We start from the raw sequence: 23,156 nt of genomic DNA on the forward strand, positions 1-23,156 counted from the left end.
ATTCTTTTTAATATATGGATAAAAATAGCTATGTCCCTATCCCTTTTCTACTCTTCTACTGAGTACTCTTCACCTAATAATTTCTAGGCTTCCCCAAAGCACTTTTCCATGCTCTACCAACGTGTTCTGGTGGTCACACGTGACCTACGCCAACTCTGTCACCTTAAAATCGTCTTCTCCACGTCCTAACCCATTTTGCTCAAACTAGGGCATATGTCTCTCCATGATTTCCCCCAAACACAAAGGAGTTTAGACTGTACACTTAATAAAAGTTAGCAAAGGCTCAAGCATATGAGAAGCACCGTACAAAGAAGCACATGACTCCTTTAGAGGCAGTCACTCTGAGTAGAGAGATTTGGTTTCACCCTGCAGAAGGTGGGTGATCTCTGTCTCTAGTGTTTTCATCATTGGCGTTTTAGTCAAAATTCTGAGATATGAATTTAATGTGCTATTGTATTACAACCTCCTATTGACAAATATTTAACCAAAGAACCACATACACCTCCCAAGAAAAGGTAAATACAGGCTTAATACGAAGAAAATTCTAACGTCAGTGGTTACTTTCTGTGTAAATGCATTCAATTATTCTTACCCTTGCCTCTGGGTTAATGCTGTAGATGAGACAAAGAAAAAGGTTTTGCTTTTGAGTAGCAGTTAGGAAATGAGAAGCCCATGTGACATATCCTGAGAGCAGTTTTGCCTATTTGCCTCCCAGGGCAGAAGGCAGACAGATTGATGAAACTATGCATTGTGATTAACACAATAGAAGAATGAAGCATGTTCTCTTCTCTCAAGACTTTTGGGAGTTCATACCTATTCATCTATTTATTAACATTCATTGGTTGTTTGTACTTGGTGGTAGGTTTTATACGAGACACTGAGAATCTAGAGATAAGTAAAACAAAGTCCGTTTTGAGACTGGCTTCATTCACTTAGCATAATGATTTTGAGAATCCTTCAAGTTGTGTGTACCAAGAGCTTGTTCTTCTTTATTGCTGACTAGTATTCCATCTTATGGATATGCCACAGCGTATCACTTCTCCTTTACTTATTCTTATGCCCCTAATTGATTGCTCTTGTCAAATTGCATTTGCTAAAACCTCCATTATAATGTTGATTAGTAGTGGGTGGGTATGCTTGCTTTCTTCCTGGATATGCCTTCAGTGTTTCCCAATTAGGTAAGTGAGATAGCTGCTGAACTACAGTAGTACATGTATTTGTGTGTGTGTGTGCACACGCGTGTGGGTGTGTAATCATGTTAAGCAAGTATCCCCCAATCACTATTTTCTTGAGGGTTTTTATCATGAATGGCTGTTGAATTTCGTTAAAGGCTTTAAAAAAATCATCCATGAGAATTGTCATGGTGAATGATATGAATAGATTTCCCAATATTGAACCAATTTTTCATTTCTGTTTTCTATCCCTCTTGGTCATGATGTATCACATTCTTAATGTGTTGGCACCTATTTGCTAATATTTTATTCAGTATTTTTGTGTTGATATTCACAAGAGATATCGCTCTATAGTTTTATCTTTTTGTACCATCATTATCAGACGCAGGTATCAATGTTATATTTGTTTTCAAAAAGCAATTAGGAAATTTCTCATCATTTTCGATGCTCTGCAACAATTTGAAGAGCACTGAAACTATCTGGACTTAAAAGGTTTGGAAGAATTTCCATGCATAACAGTCTGTTCCTGGTGCTTATTTTGTGGTGTGGTTCCTTAATAGCTTTCTCTAATTCTTCCATGTACACTGGTCTGTTTATTTTCTCTCTCTAGGGACTTCCCTTGCAGTCCAGTGGTTGAGATTTCACGTTCCAATGCAAAGGGTGCAGGTTTGATCCCTGGTTGGGGAGCTAAGATCCCACATGCATTGGGGCCAAAAAACCAAAACATAAAACAGAAGCAATATTGTAACAAATTTAGTAAAGACTTTTTAAATGGTCCACATCAAAAAAAACCTTTTAAAAATATTTTTAAAAATAAATTTTGTCTCTCGAATGGAGATAAGTTTAGTAATCTGCATTTCCCTAGGAAATTATCCATTTCTTTTAGGTTTTCAAATTTATTTGCAAAAAGGTTTTAAATTTTAAAATTGTCTTCAATTTCAATGGTTGCTCCTCTTGTCATTTTGGAAGTTTTATTTGTGCCCTTTTCTCTTTTTCTCCTGAACAAGTTAATGAGTAGTTTGTTAATTTTAAATTTTTTCAATAAACCAGGATTTTGATTTATTAATTAGGTGTATTTTTTTCTCCATTACATTAATTTTTGTCTTTCATACTTGTACTTTCTTTTGGTTTACCTTATTGTACTTTTTCTAGCTTTTTTGGAAGTGAGAATTTAATTCATTTTCTTCTTTTTCTTAGTTGAAGAAGTTTTTGGTGCAATGCTTTTTACTCTGATCACTTCTTTAAATGAAGCCTATAGCTTCTGACATTTAGTATTTTCATTAGTATGATCTGTAAGAAATTCTAAAGCCTCAGTTTGTATTTTTCTTTTCAACAAGAGTTGTTTAATACAAGGTGTTTTCATTTCTCGATGGAAGGACTTTTTTCCAAATGTAATTTCTGGTTTTATCTCATCATGATCAGAAAGTGTTGTTTTTATTATTTCTACTTCATGGAACTCACTGATGTTTGCTAACATATATTAATATATGATCAATATTTGTGAATGTTCCATGTGCATTTGGAAAAGGGTGTATTCTCTGTTATTATGCAAAAAGAATGTATTTTCTATAAATCCAAGAGAGCTATTTTCTTCATTATGTTTATTCTTCTATCTCCTTACTTATTTTTTGTCTACTTGATTTGTCTTTTCTGACAAGTTTATACTAAAGTCATATTATTAGGGCCTGTTAATCCATATCTCCTTGCATTTTCTGTAGTTTTTGCTTCATATACACAATGGCTATGTTATGTAGTGCATACATTTTCTTAAGCTTATATCTCTGATATAGGATTTGTGAGAAAGGATAATGAGATATGGAAATTTTAACTCTATTTTTAATTCCTCTTGAGATAATAGTTGCGTTTGCAGAAAAAATGCTTTGAACAAGCTTGTGGAAACAAGTCCTCTGAGAATATAAGTCAGTCGCTTCTTGTGGAACAATTTGGAATTCACTGGAAACAGCCTACGAGGCAAAATTAAACATATACTACATTTAGGACACAAATAGAAAATGTCCATGTTTAATTTGTCTGTAATTTTATACTCTTTCCTAGATCCCATCCATTACTTCTAGGGAAAATATATAACTAAATGTTTACTCTTGTTTAAAAACCAGTCCAATCGGATCTGATAAAGAGCCACTTTAGACGGTGTTCAGTCTCCATTTAGGTGACTTAGAGACTCCCTGCAACCATCGCATTTCTTTCCTTCAGTGGGGGATGGGTTTCTTCTGTGACATTGTGATCTGGGGGGAAAGGTGGGGTCTCCAAGCCTCAGTCCCTGTCTCCTCTACTTGTTGGGTGACATCCCATGTCTGTCAAGCCTCTGCAGCCCTGCTGGTCCCCAACAAGAAAGTCCACAAGCTGGTGTAAAGTCACCAAGTGAATTAATTTCTCACTCCAGGCAGTGCCCTTTGAGGGTCTCCTGGCTGACTTCACCACAGCTCCTGATGGTCTAAAATCTCTGTGGCTGGTCCAGCAGTGATGCTCATTCAGCCCTGGAATATAAGCTGGAGGCTATGTCTGGTTGCATGGAAAAGAACTTCACCAAAGTAGCTTAACAAAGGGTTCAATTGTGATACAACAAGGAGTTTACGGCTGGTAAGTCCAGAGCCCATGTAACTACCCAAAGAACCTGATTTTTTTCTCCACCATTACTTGCAAGTAACTTTTGTCCTCAAAGTGGTAAGAAGGCTGCTTCACCTTCAGCCTCATGTCTGAATTGCAGGTGGAAAGAACACAGACACAAGAAGGAAGACAGAATTGCACTTCTATTACAAAAGCAAAGGTAACCCAGAAATGTCCACAGGGCTTCTGCTACTACCTCTTGGTCATATGGTCACCCCAGCTGCAAGAAACACTGTGCAATTCAGTATTTCACATGGGTATGTTGCAGTTATAAGCAAAATTGTAGTTTTGTTAGTGAACAGGAGGGGTAAATGCTAGTAAGCAGATGAATAGCAGCACGTGCCAGCTGCAGCTGGGGCGAGTTTGCTCTACACCTGGCTCTGGAGTAACCTCACTCCCACCCCCATGGTGAATTCCTTTGCCAATTCCCAACCAGACTTTCCTATAATCCTAAACTCTTGTTCATTCTACACACAAACCAAGGAAAGGACAAGAAAATACAACCTCAGAACTTGAGTCTGGTTCCAAAAGGAGAGAGGCTTGTAACATACTAAATATCCTACAGATAAACTTCGGATAAACTACAAAGAATCAAATGCTAGAAAGTACCGGGGAGCAGCTAAACCACATAGAAATGGAAAGTGTTTCCATCCTTGAGATGAGGACCACATAGGGTGACATCCATGTTTAAAAGGTTTTTCTCAGAGGGTGCTCCCCAGATCCTAGCTCAAGAAGCGACCAGAACTTAACTATCTAATATACCTCTTGTTTCCTGAACTTGGAGAGACAAAATTTAGGACACATATCTGATTGCTTGATTCCTCTGCCTTCCTGTTTCCTTTCCCCTATAAGAAGAGGAGCTGTTCTCATCTCTTATTAGCTGGACTTCTACCGTGTAAAATGTTATTGCTTAGTGCCTAAACCTTTTTATGCAAATTGGAGAAGTGATAGAATATAGACCATCCATTCTAGAGAAAACATCCAGGTTGACAAGGCTGTCATCTTTCAACAAAATCCTATTAGTATTTTTTAAAATATTAAAATCTGGGCTTCCCTGGTGGCGCAGTGGTTGAGAGTCCGCCTGCTGATACAGGGGACACGGGTTCGTGCCCCAGTCCAGGAAGATTCCACATGCCGCAGAGCGGCTGGGCCCATGAGCCATGGCCACTGAGCCTGCATGTCCGGAGCCTATGCTCCGCAACAGGAGAGGCCACAACTGTGAGAAGCCCGCGTACCGCAAATAATAATAATAATAATAATGATAATAAAAATATTAAAATCTGATTATTCAGGTTTTTTTCTGTAATTTTGTGGAGCATTAGCATGCATCAGAGTCGCCTGGAAGATTTAACGTACAAAGTTTCTGAGTCAGTAGACCTGAGAATCTGCATTCCTAACAAGTTCCCTGGCGTTGCCGATCTCGCTGGTCCAGGAATATACTTTGAGAGTGATTACACTGGAGAAAATATCCTGTGCTTGAAAAAAAGGGGAAAGTCACTTCAATAATTTTCAAGGCATTTCCCCTGCTCCAAATGTTAACAGCTAGAGCCAGGGAGCCAAAGTCCCTTCTCCCCTCCAGGATTCTGCAGGAAAACTATCCACACAAAGAACTGAATCAAATAAAGCTAAATACCATCTTGTTACCAGAATTCTAGGACTCCCTAGTAAAGATGAAGTGGAGACCAGAGCAGGGATGAAAAACCAAAGTTAGGAGTCTTCCTTCTTTTCCCTGAAATGGAAGAGAGCTAGTTTCACATAATGGGGCCACCTGACAGCCAAAGAGTCATAGTCTGAGAAGCAAGACTCCTCTGGACCATCAGAAAGAGGACTTTTTTGGTCTGCTTATAGGATGAAGCAAGGAACCAAAAATGTTGGTCATATCTGATCACAGCAGGTCAAAAGGTTGAGAGGGCCGTTTGTTTCCTATTTTTGAAAAGTAAAGCTCAGAGCAGGAAGTGGTCTAATGGGTCTAATGGCTCTCCTAACATTTCAACATCCCCGAACAGATCAATCCCTCTGCCTTTCGTGAGAGGGAGATCACTTATGAAGTGTCACTCCAGAGTTTCTCCCTCCTGGTTTCTGGAGGGCCTAGCACTTCCTCTTTCCAAGCTAGAGGGAGGGCAGTCGACTTGATGTAATAACGCACACTGCTGCCTGTGGGACCCTCCCCATGAGTTTCAAAATCTCTAGGAAAGATACCAAAGTGTACAAAATGCTTAGTATACATGGTTATTGTGGAAACCAGCTAAAGAAGTGAATTTTGAGTCTTCATGAAATTGGGTCAAATAGAGAACAGAAGTACACGATTGAGAAAGTAGAGGGAAGCATAAAGAAGTGAGCTCAGGAAATTCCCAGAAAGAACAAGAAAGATTCTGGGCTCTCCATGCTGTGGAAATGTAGCTTGAGCCAAGTTTCACCAACTCTCCAAGGGGTAGGGTGAAAAAATATTTAGTGAGGGCCTCATGTATGCCAGCAAGTCGGTACACAGGAGTGAACAGGAAGAGTTAGCTGCCACCCACTACTGAGGTAGTACATGCTGAAATGAAAATTCAAGATAATATTTTAATACTGTGTCCCAGGCACACCCAGCATCAACTAGGTGTAACTCCTCTTTGATGTCGTAGATGAGGTAGGAAAGCTTTCCTTAAGGTCAGATATAAGCTGAATCCTTCCATCTGAATTATTCAGCTGTGCTGAATGCTGTAAACGTGGCACCATTGATTCTTCCTGGGTTCTCTGCATCTCAGGGAAGGAGCCTGGGCCAGCATTCCTTATCATCCCTTTCCCTACAGGTCCAGGTTAGAGTCTGCCAATGAGAAGCACTCCCACAAGATTTGGAACTTGCTGGAGAAGGAGCACCATGGCAACCATTGCAAATAGACTACGGGAGACAGCGGTGTGTTTCACAGCTCATGGCTGCTGAAAATCACCCAGTTCAGCACACCACCTCGCTCCCAGGCCTTGGCAAGCCTTTCATTCCTTGGATTAAAAGTTCATCCAACTTTTAGCATGGACATATATACACTACCAAATGTAAAATAGCTAGCTAGTGGGAAGCTGCTGCAGAGCACAGAGAGATCATCTCGATGCTTTGTGACCACCTAGAGGGGTGGGATAGGGAGGGTGGGAGGGAGATGCAAGAGGACGGGGATATGGGGATATATGTATACATGTAGCTGATTCACTTTGTTGTACAGCAGAAACTAACCCAACATTGTAAAACAGTTATACTCCAATAAAGATGAAAAAAAGAAAAGAAAAAGAAAGATATGGATGAAAGTCATACACTCACCAATCTAATGTATCTAAAGGCAACTTAAATTTTTTTTTTTTACCATTTTAGAAGGAAAAACAAAAAGTTCATCCTACTTTTAATACCTAGATTGGCTGGCTTCAGTTTTCCTAATCGAATACTCTGTATAAGTGGAGAGAGATGAAATATTACTGGAAAGAGTCGAGGCAAAATAAAGGCAGGATCCAGAAGCGGAGAAGAGCATGGTCCAGGAATTCTGGGGTGCGGAGTACAAGTGTGAGACTGGAGATTATTGCATGTGCTTCCATCATGAGCAATTTGTGCCAAGTATCTATTAAAATTCTCCCCGGACAGGTTTGAAAGATGTAAAAATATCTATACCCCTAATTTGATTTTTTTTCCCCTGAGTTTACATCTTTTCCTAGACATAGGACGACTTTAAGACATACTCAAAGTATCATTCGGATCATGTCTTAAGTCACACTTTCATATAACTCTAAAGAAAGAGACTTGCAATTTTTCAAACCTTAAATCAATTCGTCTTTGATATTATTTTACAAGTCTTGCCTTCTCTGGGCAATTGTTTGGTGCCTTGATGGAAGGTCTTTTGTGTTTTGCATACTTTAGAATTTTTAGTCTTTTCTTTAAAAATTTGCAATAAAACTTACCATAACCAAAGTAATAAGTTTTTTTCACCATCTCTCCAACTAAAAGTGTTTTTCTTTTTCATGCAGTAATCCAAACTGTTTTATACCTGGCCCAAGTTACAAGCTCAGAGCCTATTAAAAGTTGTCTAGAGGTTTTTGTTGGACATTTAATTCTGGCTTCAGTTACTAGTTTTGTCAAGTCTGTTTTTAATGGTTGAGAGGAAACATTTTATCAAATCCTGTATGTGTTTGCTGAAAAGGTCTCTAACAGCTTTTTTTTTTTTTTTTTTTTTTGGCTTTGCTACACTGCAGCAAATTGCAGTTGCCACTGTGAATGTTATAAACACATCTTCCAGTCTCTTTTTCTCTCTCCTGTTCCAGTTTTACTACCTGTTTAGTCGTCTCCATTCATTCTGCATCAATATCATGCCTTCATTTTAAAGTTTAAATATTGTCCATACTTTTTTTTTTTTTTTTTTTTTTTTTAGTTAAATTTTGTGTTTTATAATTACATTTTCTCACCTCCCTTATTTCCTAAACCAGGTGATGTTGCCCACCAAAGTCTTCACAGGCTGAAAGCATTTGTGTAAATCATGGGGAGTTTCTCATTAAGTTCAAGTCTCTGTTGAAATTTGTGGCCTGGGTTTATACACTTTTAGACAAGCCTTAGTTACAGTATTTGGAGCTGATGAAAATCTCATCACATACACAATCCCTGTGCTCATGTCCAAAGCCTTTGTACCTGTCCAGTGCGACACACCCAGTGTAGCTGTGGAGAGACTTTGAACTACAGATGTTCACTTCTCTTCCTTCCCTTCGGTCCTTCTCATGTATTTGCTGTTTTCTCTTCCTCATCGCCCCATCATGGTTTCTCTGCCTCCTTCCCCTCTGCATCTCTGCCCCCTCATTACATAGAGTGGAGCAGGGAAGCGGTGGACCGGCTTCCTCGGTGCCCCTCTTCCAGCTTAGAGGGATGGTGATGGACTCTAACGTCGCCGCGGACACGCAACCAGTGGCACTGAACCACTGCTTGTAGGGAAAATACAGAGTTCGGTTCACGCACACTTCTGGTCAACCAATCAATGTATGACCTTGTTTTCTGTGTGTTAAAGACATCTTCTTTAATATACTGTTGATTCATTCATTAACATTAAAGTCACGGCCAACAGCTCTATAACTCAGGCCTGAACAAAGCTTACCTAACACTTGAATTTTCTCCATAAGGCACATCACAGCATTCCTGAGCTGAGGACACTAGACAGCACTTCAGCCGTATGCATAGGGGCCACTTTAAACAGCAAAATCACCAAGAAAAAGCACCCAGTGGGAACAGCATGGCACTAAAGAGAATGTAAAAGGGAACCGTGTTCCCAGTGTGAGTAGGAGACAAGAAGGCAGAGCTGCTGGTGCCACCTGGTCTGGGAACAGGGCAGTTGAGTGACTCACATTTTCCAAGGCTCTGTGCATGTCTGCAAAGGACCCCAAAAGCACCCTGAGCATTGACCTGGGGGTTACAAACAAATGTTAACAAGTAGGCAAATCCCCAAATATGAATCCACAAATAATGATCGGCTGTGTTTTGTATCTCCTCTTTGGCCAGTCTCATTATTGCAAAATTTATGGGGGGAGGAGTTAGGAGGGAAGGTGTAAGATGGTTTTCAAACTGAACTCTGGGGACCCTAAGGGATTGGGGGAGGGGCCTCAGAGCTGCGGGCTGGGAGAGAAGCCCCGCCCCCATCTTCCCTCTCTTTCGGTGGCCGCCCCTCCTTCTCCCTTAGTCTAACCACGGGTTTCCAAGAACGTAGATTTGCCAGCCTGGAGACTGGCGTCTGACCACAGGGGCTCATCAGAGGACCCCCGGTTCCCCTCCTGCCCCAGTCATCAGCCCAGGGGGCAGAAAGGGCTGCAAACAGGAAGGAATGCCACTCCTGCTTTGTCTGGATAGTACGGCAAGGACATTGTGAGCCTAGCGTGACTATCAGCCACCTCCTGCCTGGGAATGAGGCCATGACAGCATAAAACGGAGCCATCGAGAGGGAGAGGGGAACCCGGCCCAGCCCACAGCAAGGTCACTTAACCCTTAGACTCCCCAGTACACACATTTAAAAGAATGTTTCTTAATTTATACCCCTTTCCCCTCTGGTAACCACACAAACTACTATATATCAAATAAATAAAAAACAAGGTCCTACTGTATAGCACAGGGAACTATTGGGCTGGCATACTTATTTTTAAATCAAGATTTGACTTAACCCTATTATAAATAAAATAATAAACCGTATTTAAATTTAATGGTCATTATCTACTACAATGTAGACAGGTATCACTATAACTCATGCTGTCTACACAAAGTATTCAAATAAAAGTATTACATCACTGCATTAGGAAGATTATTCAAAGGATATCAATCTTCTGACATTGACTAGATCAATGATGTACATATGTTCTCATACTAGAAACAATAAATGTGGCCAAAATTTACATTGCAGTACAGCAATAATATGTGATACAACAGTTAGAGTGAAGTGTATTTCTACCCAAACAACAAAGCTGTGCTTCATGGTAAAATATTTTACAGTGCTTCAGTGTTTGAATTTAAATTAAAACAAATTATCATGAAATAAAAGTTAAAATTCAATTTCTCAGGTACACCAGCTACATTTCAAGTGCTCAATAACCACATATGGCTGGTGGCTACCATATTGGATATTGTGATTTCTAGAAAATACTCAAATATTTGGAAATTAAACATATACTCCTAAATAATCCATGAGTGAAAAAAGAGATCACAAAGGATATGCAAAATATTATAAACTGAGTCATAGTGAAAAAAGAATACACAAAAATTTGTGAGATGTAGATAAACGTGTAGAGGGAAATTTTATAGCTTTCTATCCTTATGTTAGAAAAGAAGAATTTTTAATAGTTTACAGGATATTGTCGATAGTATGTTGTAGGGACTCTGGATATTATTATGCTCTTCTGAAGAGTACTGTGTTTGCTCTAGCAGGCGCTTAAATTACTGGCAGATCCCTTTGAACCTGGGAAAGCTTGGTTGTCGACGTCATTAGCAAGGAGCTATTCCAGTTTTGCTCTTTTAGGGCACATCCCTTAGTCCTGATGTGATTTTACTCCCGTTGGTATTTCAGTGGAATACTTGGTGGACCGGAATCTCAAATTTTGTCTTTGCTGATGAGGGCAACTGCTGAAATCTCTAACTAGCTCTTTCAGCCTTCCAAAAAAAGTTTCCCCTGGACCCTTTAGAGACTGCCGTTCATGGGTCAGCCAAAGACTTGAAGGGAGTTTATATGAAGAATTTCTAATGCTCCCACCCAACCCCCTGTGTGGCTCCTTTGGGAGTTCTCCATCAATTTCTACCCTCTCTGGCTGCCCCCAAACTCAATCCTCTTACTCTCAGGTCACTGTGAATTTCTGCTTGAGCGATATCCCTGGGTCAGCAGGATGGGGAAGTGCTCTCGGGGGAAAAGCCACATAAAAGTGGCAGCTCGGGCTTCCCTGGTGGCGCAGTGGTTGAGTCCGCCTGCCGATGCAGGGGACACGGGTTCGTGCCCCGGTCCGGGAAGATCCCATGTGCCGCAGAGCGGCTGGGCCCGTGAGCCACGGCCGCTGAGCCTGCGTGTCCGGAGCCTGTGCCCCGCAACGGGAGAGGCCACAGCAGTGAGAGGCCCACGTACCACACAAAAAAAGGGGGGGCAGCTGCATGGCCCCTTATGTTAAGTGTCAAGTTCCTTATAGTGTCTCCCTGTATTTAGTCACTTCTCAGTATCTTCTAACAGTTGTTTAGAAATTCTCATTATTTTGAATTTTCTACATAGTGTATGAATGTCATTACAGGAGGCTTGGGAGGGGAAACCTTCCCTGGGGTTTTTAGCCGCTGCTTTGACCCACCCAGGAGGAAGCAGCCCACGCGCTCACTGGGCACTTCGGATTCTCCAGATCTGTGTTTTTCATGCTTTGCTCCAGTGTAGAGATATTTTTTGAGAATAATGAATTCCAAAGTTCACTATTGTCACAGCCTTGGCCAAGACAACCCTCTCTCCTCCCCCTGCCCCCACCCTCACCCACACCACTTCTTTCCTATTGGGACAGAGACCATGGAGTTTCCAGAACCTACTGACACATGCCTTCCCCGTTCTCTGATGCTGAGGGAGTGAAGGCATGAAGCAACATCTATCCCTCCTTCTGAAAAGTCGTGGGAGGTATCTTCCCTGATTTTTAGTAATAAAGGAGAGAAAACCCCATATTCGATATAATTTTAAACAATTCCTTTAGAATTTTTAATGAATGACGCGTTTTGAGTGACGCGCCATTTAGAGTCACTGGATGGGTGTCATTTGGTCAAGTGCTTGTATTTTCCATTATGAAATCAATCAAGCCAGCAGAGTTCAAACAAAAGTACCTAAATTAATTTATCATCTTCTCCTAAAGGAAATGCAAATGATTTTAGCTTTTACTTCAATAGCTCTTAAGTCATGAGTCTATTCACTTAGAAACAAGATGGCCTTAATTCACTTATCCTGGAGGCATTTACCAATTCTCCCAATTTTTTTATGTTGTAGATTTTTAATGTAACTGAAAGATTTTCTTTTAACATTGTGTAAATTTAAGGTGTGAAGGGTGTATGGCTGCTGTTGTAACAATATTCATCACACCACATACCTAGAGTACAATGTTACTGTCTACATTCAATATACCGTACCTTAGATCTCTATGGCTTATTCAGTGCTTGTTACAAGCTTGTATCCTTAAATACCACCAGTCTTATCCCCTGTGCCCCTACCTCCTGGTAACCACCGTTCTGCTCTTTCTATAAACAGGTTTGACATTTTAGATTCCACATATAAGTGATATATATTACACAGTACTGGTCTTTCTCTGACTTATCTTACTTCCAATCCTCCTAAATTTAATACATAAATGTAAGACAATTCCAACTGGAATCCCAACAAGATTCTTTTATGAAAATTAAACAAAGCGATTTTAACTTTCACACAGAAGAATACATGCCTGAAAATAACAAAGGAAATACAAAAATGGAGACTGGGGAGGAAATCGGTGTGTCACATTATAATCAAAGCCACTCTAATCAAATCCATGTTTTATTCATGCAGGAGTAGAAAAGTCAGAAGACAAGAACAGAATCGAAAATCCTGACAGATATCTTAGGGAATATGAAAAATTAACATATGATAAATGTTGCGTTCCAGTTCAGCGGGACACGGATCACCTACTTAATAAACGGTCTGGCACAAAGGCTATCTTAAGCGTCACCAACATAAGTCTCTGTTCTGCCTCGAGACACTTGTCTGAATCTTTTAGCAAAAGAAATGCTTAACCTTTCTTAGGAGTCCGCTGCATCTGGAGAAGATGACAGCCGCGTGTTGCGGGGCTCTCCCCATCAGCCCGGCAGGCTGCTCCCTGGGACGTCTTACATCATTCACCTGCTTCCTTTCTTTGCAGCTTCCCTTTCTTCTCTGTCTCCCCCCATTCTATGTACCCACCTACACACCAAGACACACCCCACCCACACTTTCTCCCCACTCTCAAGGGAGAAGGGAAGTGGTTGCAGGTGAAGCAGAGGCGGGGCTGAACATCGCCTCTGTTCTCTACGGCCGGACGGCCAGACGGCAGACACCACAAGGGGCAATAACAGGTGTGTGACCTCCCTAGTCCGAGTCTGCCTCAGGGAAGTGCTCCACTGTGCCCAAGCCCACTTCGCACCTCCGGGGGCCTCCATGCCCTGCAGCCAGGTCTAGGCTCCATTTCTTGACCAGACCTGGCCCCCTGGATACCCCTGCCCCGCTCTGCTCATCATCCCACCAAGAGGTTCCCACAGGGCTCCTTTGCTGCAATTGGGTGGCCTCTTTCAAGAGTGAATAAAAGGGCTGCGCCTTCGACCCCTCCCGTTTCTACTTGCTTTCTCCTCCCCAGCCCAGTGCCTGTCCTGCCCCACATGGCGCAGGGCCTTAAAAGTCATCATGCCTGCCCCCTTAGCGGGCAAGGACACAGCCCAAGAGATGCAGAGGCACCCGGTCAACATCCCACACTGATTTGCTACATCGACGTTTAAGCGGTGACTCCAGTGGCCAGGATGCTGTGGGAGTTACATGGACGAACGAGGCACGCGCCTGCCCGCAGGAAGCTGTGGTCCTATCGGTGTTCTACTGCAGACTCGGAATGCCAAGGAGACGTGAGGATGGAGGGGCACAGGGGAGGGAAGGCCCGCGTGTCCTGGAAGGTGTGATGAAGGACCTGGGAACTCAGGAGCCCGCACACCGCTCGCCACCCCAGACCCTGCCCTGGACACTGGGAGGGTCAGTGACTTGTGGGATGGAGAGAGCAAGTGAGGGGCTGGAAGCCAGACTCCGGGGCCGAGGGAGGCTGGCCGGAAGCAGCTGTGGCTGCGTGAAATCCAGCGCGTCTCAGATGGGCGGCCTCCCCAGGAGCTGTGTGCCAGTGTGCCCAGATTCCTTCCGGATGCGACACAGTCCCTGCCACCAGGACTCCTCACTGAGCCCCTTCCTCGGAGCCCTGGCCCTGGGGGACCTGCCCCGCCGGCTTTCCCTGGAGCAGGACGTCGCGCTGGGACTGACGGTAAGCCTGGTGGCTGTAATAACGGCCTTCGTGTTCCCACAGGACGCCTTCGATGTGTTCCATGAGCTCCTTCAGCTGGGCCTCCTGCTCCGCCCCCTGCGCCCTGTTGTTGAAGCCACAGTGTCGCCGCTCACAGACAACGTCCAGCCTGGCGAGCTCCCGGTTGTCGGTCTCTCGCAGGTACTCCTCCAGGGAGCCGCCGTCCAGGTCTTCCTTCCGCGTGAACACCAGGATGGTGCGGGCCAGGATGCCCGCCCCGAAGAGCTCCTGGAGGCGCCTGACCCCCTCTTGATCTTCCTCGGTGAAGCGGCCCAGCTGCGTCACCAGGAGCACCGCGTGGGGCCCCGGCGAGGAGAAGGCCAAGGCTTCGCAGGCGCCCCGAGCGGTCCCTTGCGGCGCCGCCCCCAGGGACAGGATGTCAGGGGTGTCGATGACCTCGAGCTCCTTCCCCGCCCACGCTCGGCGCCCCCGCTGGAAGGCCTTGGTCACAGGCCGAGCGCTGACCTTGGACTCGAACACTCTCTGGCCGAGGATGCTGTTTCCTGTTGCGCTTTTCCCGCTTCCGGGTTTTCCCACCAGGATGAGCCTCAGCCTCTGCGGGGTCCCTTCATCCTCCCTCAGCCCTGGAAGCATCAAGAGAAGGTGGGAGACCGGGGTTAGAGCCCATCCACCCACTTTAGCCTCACCAGGGGCAGAATGTCCAGGGTGGGGGTGGGGCAGGAGAAGGGAAGACCGGCATCAGCATCTGAGACACGCCCTAGGCTCACGTTCTTACTTCCCTCTCTCTTTTTGTAACTTTTAGAAAAAAATTATGGGAGAATATACATAACATGAAATTTACCATTTTTAGGTGTAGCATTAAGTAGCTTCCTATTGTGCAATCATCACCACTGTGCAGCTCAAGAATTTTCCATCTTCCCAAACTGAAACCCTGTCCCTGTTGAACGCTAACGCCCCATTCCTCCCTCCCCCTAACGCCTGATAACCCTATTCTTTCTGTCTCTATGTGTTTGACTATTCTAGGGACCTCATATAAGTGGAATCAGGCAATATTTCTTGCCCTATTGTGTCTGACTTATTTCACTTAGCATAACGTCTTCAAGGTTCATCGACATTGCAGCTTGTGTCAGAATTTCCCTTCTTTTTAAGGCTGAATAATATTCCACTGTAGATGTAGCCCACATTGTGTTTATTCATATCTATCTATATCTATCTATATCTATATCTATATTTATATATCTATATCTATATCTATATCTATATTTATATATCTATATCTATATCTATATCTATATTTATATATCTATATCTATATCTATATCTATATTTATATATCTATATCTATATCTATATCTATATTTATATATCTATATCTATATCTATATCTATATCTATATTTATATATCCATATCTATATCTATATTTATATATCTATATCTATATCTATATCTATATCTATATTTATATATCCATATCCATATCTATATCTATATATACTTTGGTGTTGTTTCCACCTTTTTGCTATTGTGAATAATGCTGCTATGAACCTTAGTGCACATATGTTCAATATCTGTTTCAATTCTTTGGGCTATGTTCCCAGAAGAGGAATTGCTGGATCATATGGTAGAAAGCTACATTTTATGTTTAGGTTTTGAAACTTCTTCTCAGGGTCACCTATGTGGGAATCTCCCCATCATGAACTGGGACCCTGAGCTTCCTCGAGTACCTCTGATTGGAGACCCTTCTCAGGAAGAGTGGTGAAATTGAAAGCACGCAGCCTCTGTGTCGGTCCTCTCCCTGACGTCACCGACCACGTCACGTTACCTTTAGTTTACCCAGCAAGGAGTGTTGTGAGGGTGGGTTCTTTTCAGCCCGACCCCCAGCTCTGCAGCACACTGGGGTCACATTCTTAAGCTACATCCTTGGAGCTGGGGCTGGACATTCTCACCCAGCAGAACGTCAGAGCCATCAGCTGAGAGAAGCTTTGTCATGCCAATCTAACACTTAGAAACCCAATGTCCAGATTTTTTAGAAATGACCGGAGCTGGAGGGCAGGAAGGGAATTCCCTTCTCGTGGCCTGGCAGGTCCCAGGAGCCAGAGCACATAGAGAAGAGCCAAACCCCAGCCGGCTTCCAAGTCTGTTCCACATTGAAGACATTGATGTGTCTCAGTGACAGAGACCCGGCCTCCTGAAAATAGGATTGGCACCGCCTCCTTCCAAATCTCCCAGCAACGTGTTTCTGCTGCCTTTCTCCCTTGGCTGGCTGACCCACCGACCAGTTTTGACTGGATGATATTGGCTCCCTCCAGCTTCCCTCAGGTGGCTTGAAAGGAATTTGAGTGAATGGGTGGGAGTTCCACAGAAGCAGGGAAGGTGCAGTGTTCATCTCCACCCTCCAATGCGAAGCTGGAGGGAGACAGGGGTCTCCTGTCTGGGCAAGCCTGGAGGTGCCCACATCATTGGACTTTAAAGCCAGATTTTTAAAGTAATGCTTAGTCTCGATTGCTGCAAAAAAGGGGGGAAATCAGGTGTCAGCATTTGTATTGTAATTTTCCTATGCAGCTTATTAATATGGCTTTCTCTCAATGGCTCAGGTCACTGAAGTTCCTATAGTAAAAAAAAATCCGTCGTGTTGAAATGCATGATGAATCACAAATCAATTCTTCTGGCCAGGAAAGTGGATAGATTGCCGGCATCCCTATATTCCTAAATTCTGTTTCCTCAGGCTAGATGGTGAAGTTGAGCCCATGAAAGTTAAGCCCCTGACCCTGATGCAACAGCTTTTGTGGGGAGGGAGCCCGGTCCTGGGGGCACCTGAGTGCATCCTGCTTGTTCGCTAGTGCTTTGCAGCCCTTGTGACCCTGAGAGCTCTCACACTTGAGCCAGCAAGATGCCCACGTGGAGGCCTGGGGCGAGTCATTTTTCACACCCACTCAGCACATCCCTCCTGAGCCTCAGTGAAGGGGCCATTGGTGTCGTCCCTCACCCCTTCGGCGCACTGCGCCCATCAGGGGCCTTTCCCTCCTATCTGGCCGTGTTGAAGAGAGGCCCACCCCAAACGCCCTTCCATGGCCGCCGGGTGGGCAAATCTCTGACAGGAGGAACTCCTGCTGCCTTTCCCAACTGCCTTTCCCAGCGTGCCCCCTGCACCTCACAGTTTCCCCGGCCATGCCTCTCTCAAGTTCATGTCTGCTGGAAAGATGTTTTACCTCCTGACCCACCTTGCATAGGATCCTGAGACAGCCCTTCCTCGCGATTCTCCGGGAGAATGAGTTCATCATATTCTTCTTCCTCCTAAAAAAATAATCATAGGTCTTACTGATTTTTCCACCGAGTTTTAAGAGGCACCTGACTTTTGCCTTTCTCTTGCCAAAAGGAAGTTGTTTGCATTGGTTTGGGGGGGACAGATGGAGTGAGGGGGGGTGCTAAGACACCTTCTACATCCTTTAGGGACCCTGTTTCCTCCTTTCTCCCCCTGCACTGTGGTCCCCATTTGGGGTGATTCTGTGATGGAGAGAAAGGATCAGGGATGCATCCTGACAGATACTGTCCTGGGAGCAGTGGCCAGCGTGCTTGGGGGACGTGAGCAGGAAGTTGCTGGAGGGGCTGGTGAGGGGCTCATGGGGCTAGAATGATCTGTGGGGAGAGCCTGGCAGCAAGGGCCGCAGAGGCCAAGAGCTGAGTGGTGAGGAGGACGGCAGGCTCGGACAGGCTCCCTCTCCACGTGTGGCCCAGTCCCGGTCCTGCTGGGGGCCTGGGGGACTCGGCGCTCCTCCCCAGGCCAGCTACTAGGTGGTCGCACTGCCTGGGCCTCAGTGTCCCTGGAGGTGTGAATGCTGGGCCACAACTACACGTTCGTGACATCTCTTCCCTGTAGGAGATTGCAACACATTTTTTGACCTTCTGTAGAGCGATTCTTCATCCTCTTTGCGAAGGAGGGCCGTGTCACACCCCCAGGAGCTCGCATCGTTCTGAGGAGTGAGCAGCATATCCTGCCTCCAACCCGTGCCACCCCGCAGACCAACACGGTTCCCTGTTTCAGGAGCCCATCATGTTGTATCTGTTTGGTATTCTCTGTGGGACGGGGAGGGAACCATGTGGCCCCATGACTGCTTTTCTGGAATGTGTAGGACACTCAGAGACAGTCACAGTCAGATGACATTCTCCAGATGGAGGCTGAGTTGAAGGGGATGGTAACTCCGGGGGAGTGTCCATAGACATAGCTTTACCCGTCGCCACAGCATCCCTGGGGGGATAAGGCTCTCTGCTCACCTGGCCCAACACCTCAGGCCTCGCCAGATCCCAGGGGCTGGCCGGGGACCTGCGGGGCTGTGGCCGCAGGACTGGGGGTTCAGTGATGTCAGCTCTAACATGCCAGCTGAGAGTGGACCCAGCCCAGGAGGTTTCGTGACTTTCCAGGGACAGTGACCAGGCCAGGTGATGGAAACGGAGGTAGCCCTTCACCCAGGAAACCTCCTTCCTCCTCTAAAGAGAAGGGTGGTGAGAAGAAGATACAGGCCAGACCGGGACTAGGGCAGGTGGGTGAGGCAGACCCTGCGCTCCACCCTCGCGCCCAGACAGCACGTCTGCCCGGCCCCTGGCCGCCTCGGCCTACACCCTGCCCGACAGGGCATCACACGTGTGCCACGTGCCACAGTGTTTGTCTCCAACACGGAGCAGATACGTCACCTTTGTGAGGTTTCTCAGGAAAGCAGTGAAACTCACAGAAGCGTCTTGCCCAGGAGTAAGCAGTGAATTCCAGGCAGAGCACAAAGGGTACAAGTTTCTGCCGACTTCTTAGCCCTGGCCCCTCTCATTGTACCTCAGACACACGTGCACACACACACACACACACACACACACTTACACATATACACTCACAAAAGTACGAACGCACACATACCTACACGACACACATGAACATATATATTCACAAACACGAACATAAGGCACACACACCACTCACACACACGTACTCACAGACGTATAAACATACCTACAACACACACAGAAAACACGCATACACTCACCTACACACAGAGAGACACACAACACGCACATACACACAAACACACTACCCACACCATCCCCACTACACACTCTCAAACACGACACACAAATACACATCACACACAGAACACAGTCCCCACACACTCGGACTTACCGCCCCGCTGCCCGCTGGGCAGGAGGAATGGCCGTGTCCTGTGTCCTCCGGGGTCGCGGGCACTCGTGACTTCTTTGTTTCCCTTTTTAGAGCTGCCACATTGCGGGCTGAATGGAGAAGGTAGAAGAAAGCGTCCCAGGCGTATGAATACATAGAGGACATAGCTTATAGGTTTTCAGCAAAATGTGATCTGAAAACTCAGCTCAAGAACCGCCCTTGAAAGCGCAGCCGTGAGCTGTGAGATGAGGGAAGAGGAAGTGGTGGGAACACCCAGGCCGGGCCCTCACGACTCAGAAAGCTCTGCCAGCTGCATTTCCTCTGCAGCCGTGATAACAGCCATAGGAAAAACAAGAACACGCGTACTGTTCTTATTTTTATTCTGAACTCGCACAGCTAGAACTCAGAGGCTTAAAGCAAAGCAGCAGATCTCTCAGAAAATGTTGCACCGGGGGAATGATGTTTTACTGACCTCCTCCCTTTTTTTTGTTTTTGTTTTTGTTTGCGATACGCGGGCCTCTCCCGTTGCGGAGCACGGGCTCCGGACGCGCAGGCCCAGCAGCCATGGCTCACGGGCCCAGCCGCTCCGCGGCACGTGGGATCCTCCCGGACCGGGGCACGAACCCGTGTCCCCTGCATCGGCAGGCGGACTCTCAACCACTGCGCCACCAGGGAAGCCCCTCCTCCCTTTTTTGAGAATCACCCACTTCCTGCAGACATCCTCTGCCTTCCTGGTCATGACAGATATTCATTGTCTCCCTTCCTCCCCCAGGCTCCTCTTCAGCCACTCCACTGGGTGTCCAGGGTCTCCAGCTTGCTGACCCTACCCCTTGGGACTCATCAGCTCCATAATCCCATGGACCAGGAGCCACGCAAGCCAATTCTTTATAAGTCTCTCTACATGCGTGTGTGTATACTTACACACACACACACACACACACATTCTGTGTCTGAAAATTCCAAAATCTGTGTCACATCTGAGTCTGGTTCTAATGTTTGCTTTGTGTGTTTTCTCCTGCCTTTCAGCACTCCCTGTAATGTTGTTGAAAGCCAGACATGATGTGTCAGGTATTAGGAATGGAGGTGAATAGGCCTATGGTGTGAGATTTGATGTTGATCTGGCTACGAGCTGTGTTTAATGTTTCCTGTAGCTGTAGGTGCTAGAGGCTTCAGTTTCCTCTAGTGCCTTGTTTTGTCTCCCCCATTGTCTGTGGGTTTCCCTAAAACCCCTTCTTAAATAGAGCTCGTGCCTTGCTGTTCTCTCAGCTTTAATTCACTGTTTTCATACTGGATGCCTGCTGATGTGGGGTAGGGAGTGAAGGAGGGGAAGCATCATGTTGGGATTGAATCTCACTCTTACAGTGGGTCTGTGTTCCTGGGCTGTGAGCATCACAATTTTTTTTTTAAGCTTTACCTCCTCTCCTCCCCCTTTAGGTGATTCAGGCCAAGTATGGTCACTTCCCACATTTCCCACCTCATTTTATCACAGGATCTTTCTTTCCTTCTATGCTCTGGCCTTGAAGAACTTTTTCTAGTTACTTGAATACTTCATTCCCACCTTTCTTTCCTGGAACTACTGTAAAGAGCTGGAACCAAATGATTTCTCAGGGAGTGTATTCTATTGACAAAAAGATTTTGATAAAGATTTTGGAGGTTTAATGGTGGTTTGGAGGATTAGAATGTTCACTAACACTATTTTAAACATCTTTCTAGTGGAAATATATACTGAAACCATAAAAGACAAAGAAGCTGTATGTATAAAAAATGTAAAAGTGAGGGCTCCCCTGGTGGCGCAGTGGTTGGGAGTCCGCCTGCCGATGCAGGGGACGCGGGTTCGTGCCCCGGTCCAGGAAGATCCCACATGCCGTGGAGCGGCTGGGCCCGTGAGCCATGGCCGCTGAGCCTGCGCGTCTGGAGCCTGTGCTCCGCAATGGGAGAGGCCACGGCGGTGAGAGGCCCGCGTACCACAAAAAAAAAAAAAAAAAGTAAAGATGGATGCGAAATAATCATTATTTGTAGATGCTATGATTATATATCTGGGAAGAATCAAGAGAATAAACTGATAAACTACTATAAACAATAGGAGAATTTAGTAAATTGATAGATGCAAAATTAAATAAAAACCATAAAAACTGTCTAACATACAAAACAATAGCCAATTAGGTATAACTTATGACTTTTAAAACAACAACAAAAAAATAAAAAACCTGAGAATAAACTTTAAAATTGTGTAAACAAAATCTAATAAAGAAAACTTTGAGAAACTTCTGAGGGTATGAAGCAAACAGAAATCTCCCACGTTTAGTGAAAATGTATATTAGTAGAACCACTTTGGAAAACTCTTTGGAGTATCTCGGACACCTGAATATCACATACACATAGTCAACCTTCACCAATCTACCCCAGGGTGCATATCCAACAGTAATGTGTGTGTGTGTCAACAAAAGGTAATGTCTACAATATTTATAGCAGGATACACAGAATAGCAAAAACTGGAAACAGTGTAAATGCCCTCAACACAAAAAAGAAAGAAAGAAAGGAATATGGTAACTACGTGGGGTGGTGGATATGTTAATTAGTTTGATTGTGGTGACTGTTTCACAATGTATATATCAAATCGTCAAGTTGTATACCTTCAGTACATAAAATTTGTCGATTATAGTCCAATAAAGCCTGGAAAATAAAATAGCTAAAAAAATGGTTTTAAAATGAAAAAGCAAAAACAGTATGGTCCAAATTAATGGGGTTAATTATATCTTCATATTATAAATCATATATATTGGGTTATATTCATGCAATGGAATAGTATATAGGAACGAAAATGCACAATTTATTGATACATGTAACAATATAGATACATCTCAAAACATAATGGTAAGCAAAAAAAAGCCAGATACAAAATAATACATAGTGCATGATTTCATTGATATAAAGTACAAGAGCAGCTAAAAGTAATCTAAGCTATTACAAGTTCAGCCAGAGATCACCCCTACAGGGCATAAGGGGGCCTTTGGGACAACGGTCCCCAACCTTTTTGGCAACAGGGACCGGTGTCCTGGAAGACAATTTTTGCACGGACAGGGAGGGGTGGGGTGATGGTTCAGGCAGTAATGCCATTGGATGGGGGGATGGTTCAGGCGGTAATGCAAGCGATGGGGAGCGGCAGGTGAAGCTTCGCTCGCTCGCCCGCTGCTCACCTCCTGCTGTGCCACCCGGTTTCTAACAGGCTGTGGACTGGTACCCGTCCACTGCCCAGGGGTTGAGGACCCCTGCTTTGGGGTGCCAACAACATTCTGTGTCTTTAGCTGAGTGCCTGTTACTTGGATGTGTTCAGTTTGTGACAACTGGCAATTTAGTGAACTGTAAACATATATGAGCCCTTTCCTCTATTAATACTATACTGCGGGGACTTTCCTGGTGGTCCAGTGGTAAAGAATCCACTTTCCAATGCAGGGGACGCGGGTTCCATCTCTGGTCGGGGAACTAAGATCCCACATGCTGTGGGACAACTAAGCCGGTGCACCACAACTACTGAGCTCGCGCACCACACGAGAGAAACTGCATGCCGCAAACTACAGGGCCCGTGCGCCCTGGAGCCCGCGCGCTACAGCTAGAGAGAGAAAACCCACACGCCACAACTAGAGAGAAGCCCGCACTGCAACTAGAGAGAAACCCAAG

The 23,156-nt window shown here is 44.9% G+C and overlaps 2 protein-coding genes across 2 annotated transcripts in view; one reads left to right on the plus strand and one right to left on the minus strand.

The window, feature by feature from the left end:
• The window catches only part of ZNF775 (zinc finger protein 775), a 180,727-nt gene that overhangs the window by 146,781 nt on the left and 10,790 nt on the right, over positions 1-23,156 (plus strand). The window lies entirely within an intron of this gene.
• Positions 12,657-19,683, minus strand: GIMAP6 (GTPase, IMAP family member 6). Its single transcript, XM_082632016.1, has 3 exons — positions 19,482-19,683; positions 17,539-17,611; positions 12,657-14,938 (listed from the first exon to the last, which is right to left on the minus strand). Exons 1-3 carry the CDS (start codon positions 19,641-19,643, stop codon positions 14,229-14,231), a joined length of 945 nt encoding a protein of 314 aa, XP_082488142.1. The 5' UTR covers positions 19,644-19,683; the 3' UTR covers positions 12,657-14,228.

The sequence above is a fragment of the Mesoplodon mirus genome (genome assembly GCF_964341445.2).
Source record: "Mesoplodon mirus genome assembly, chromosome: 9".
NCBI classification, from domain to species: domain Eukaryota; kingdom Metazoa; phylum Chordata; class Mammalia; order Artiodactyla; family Ziphiidae; genus Mesoplodon; species Mesoplodon mirus.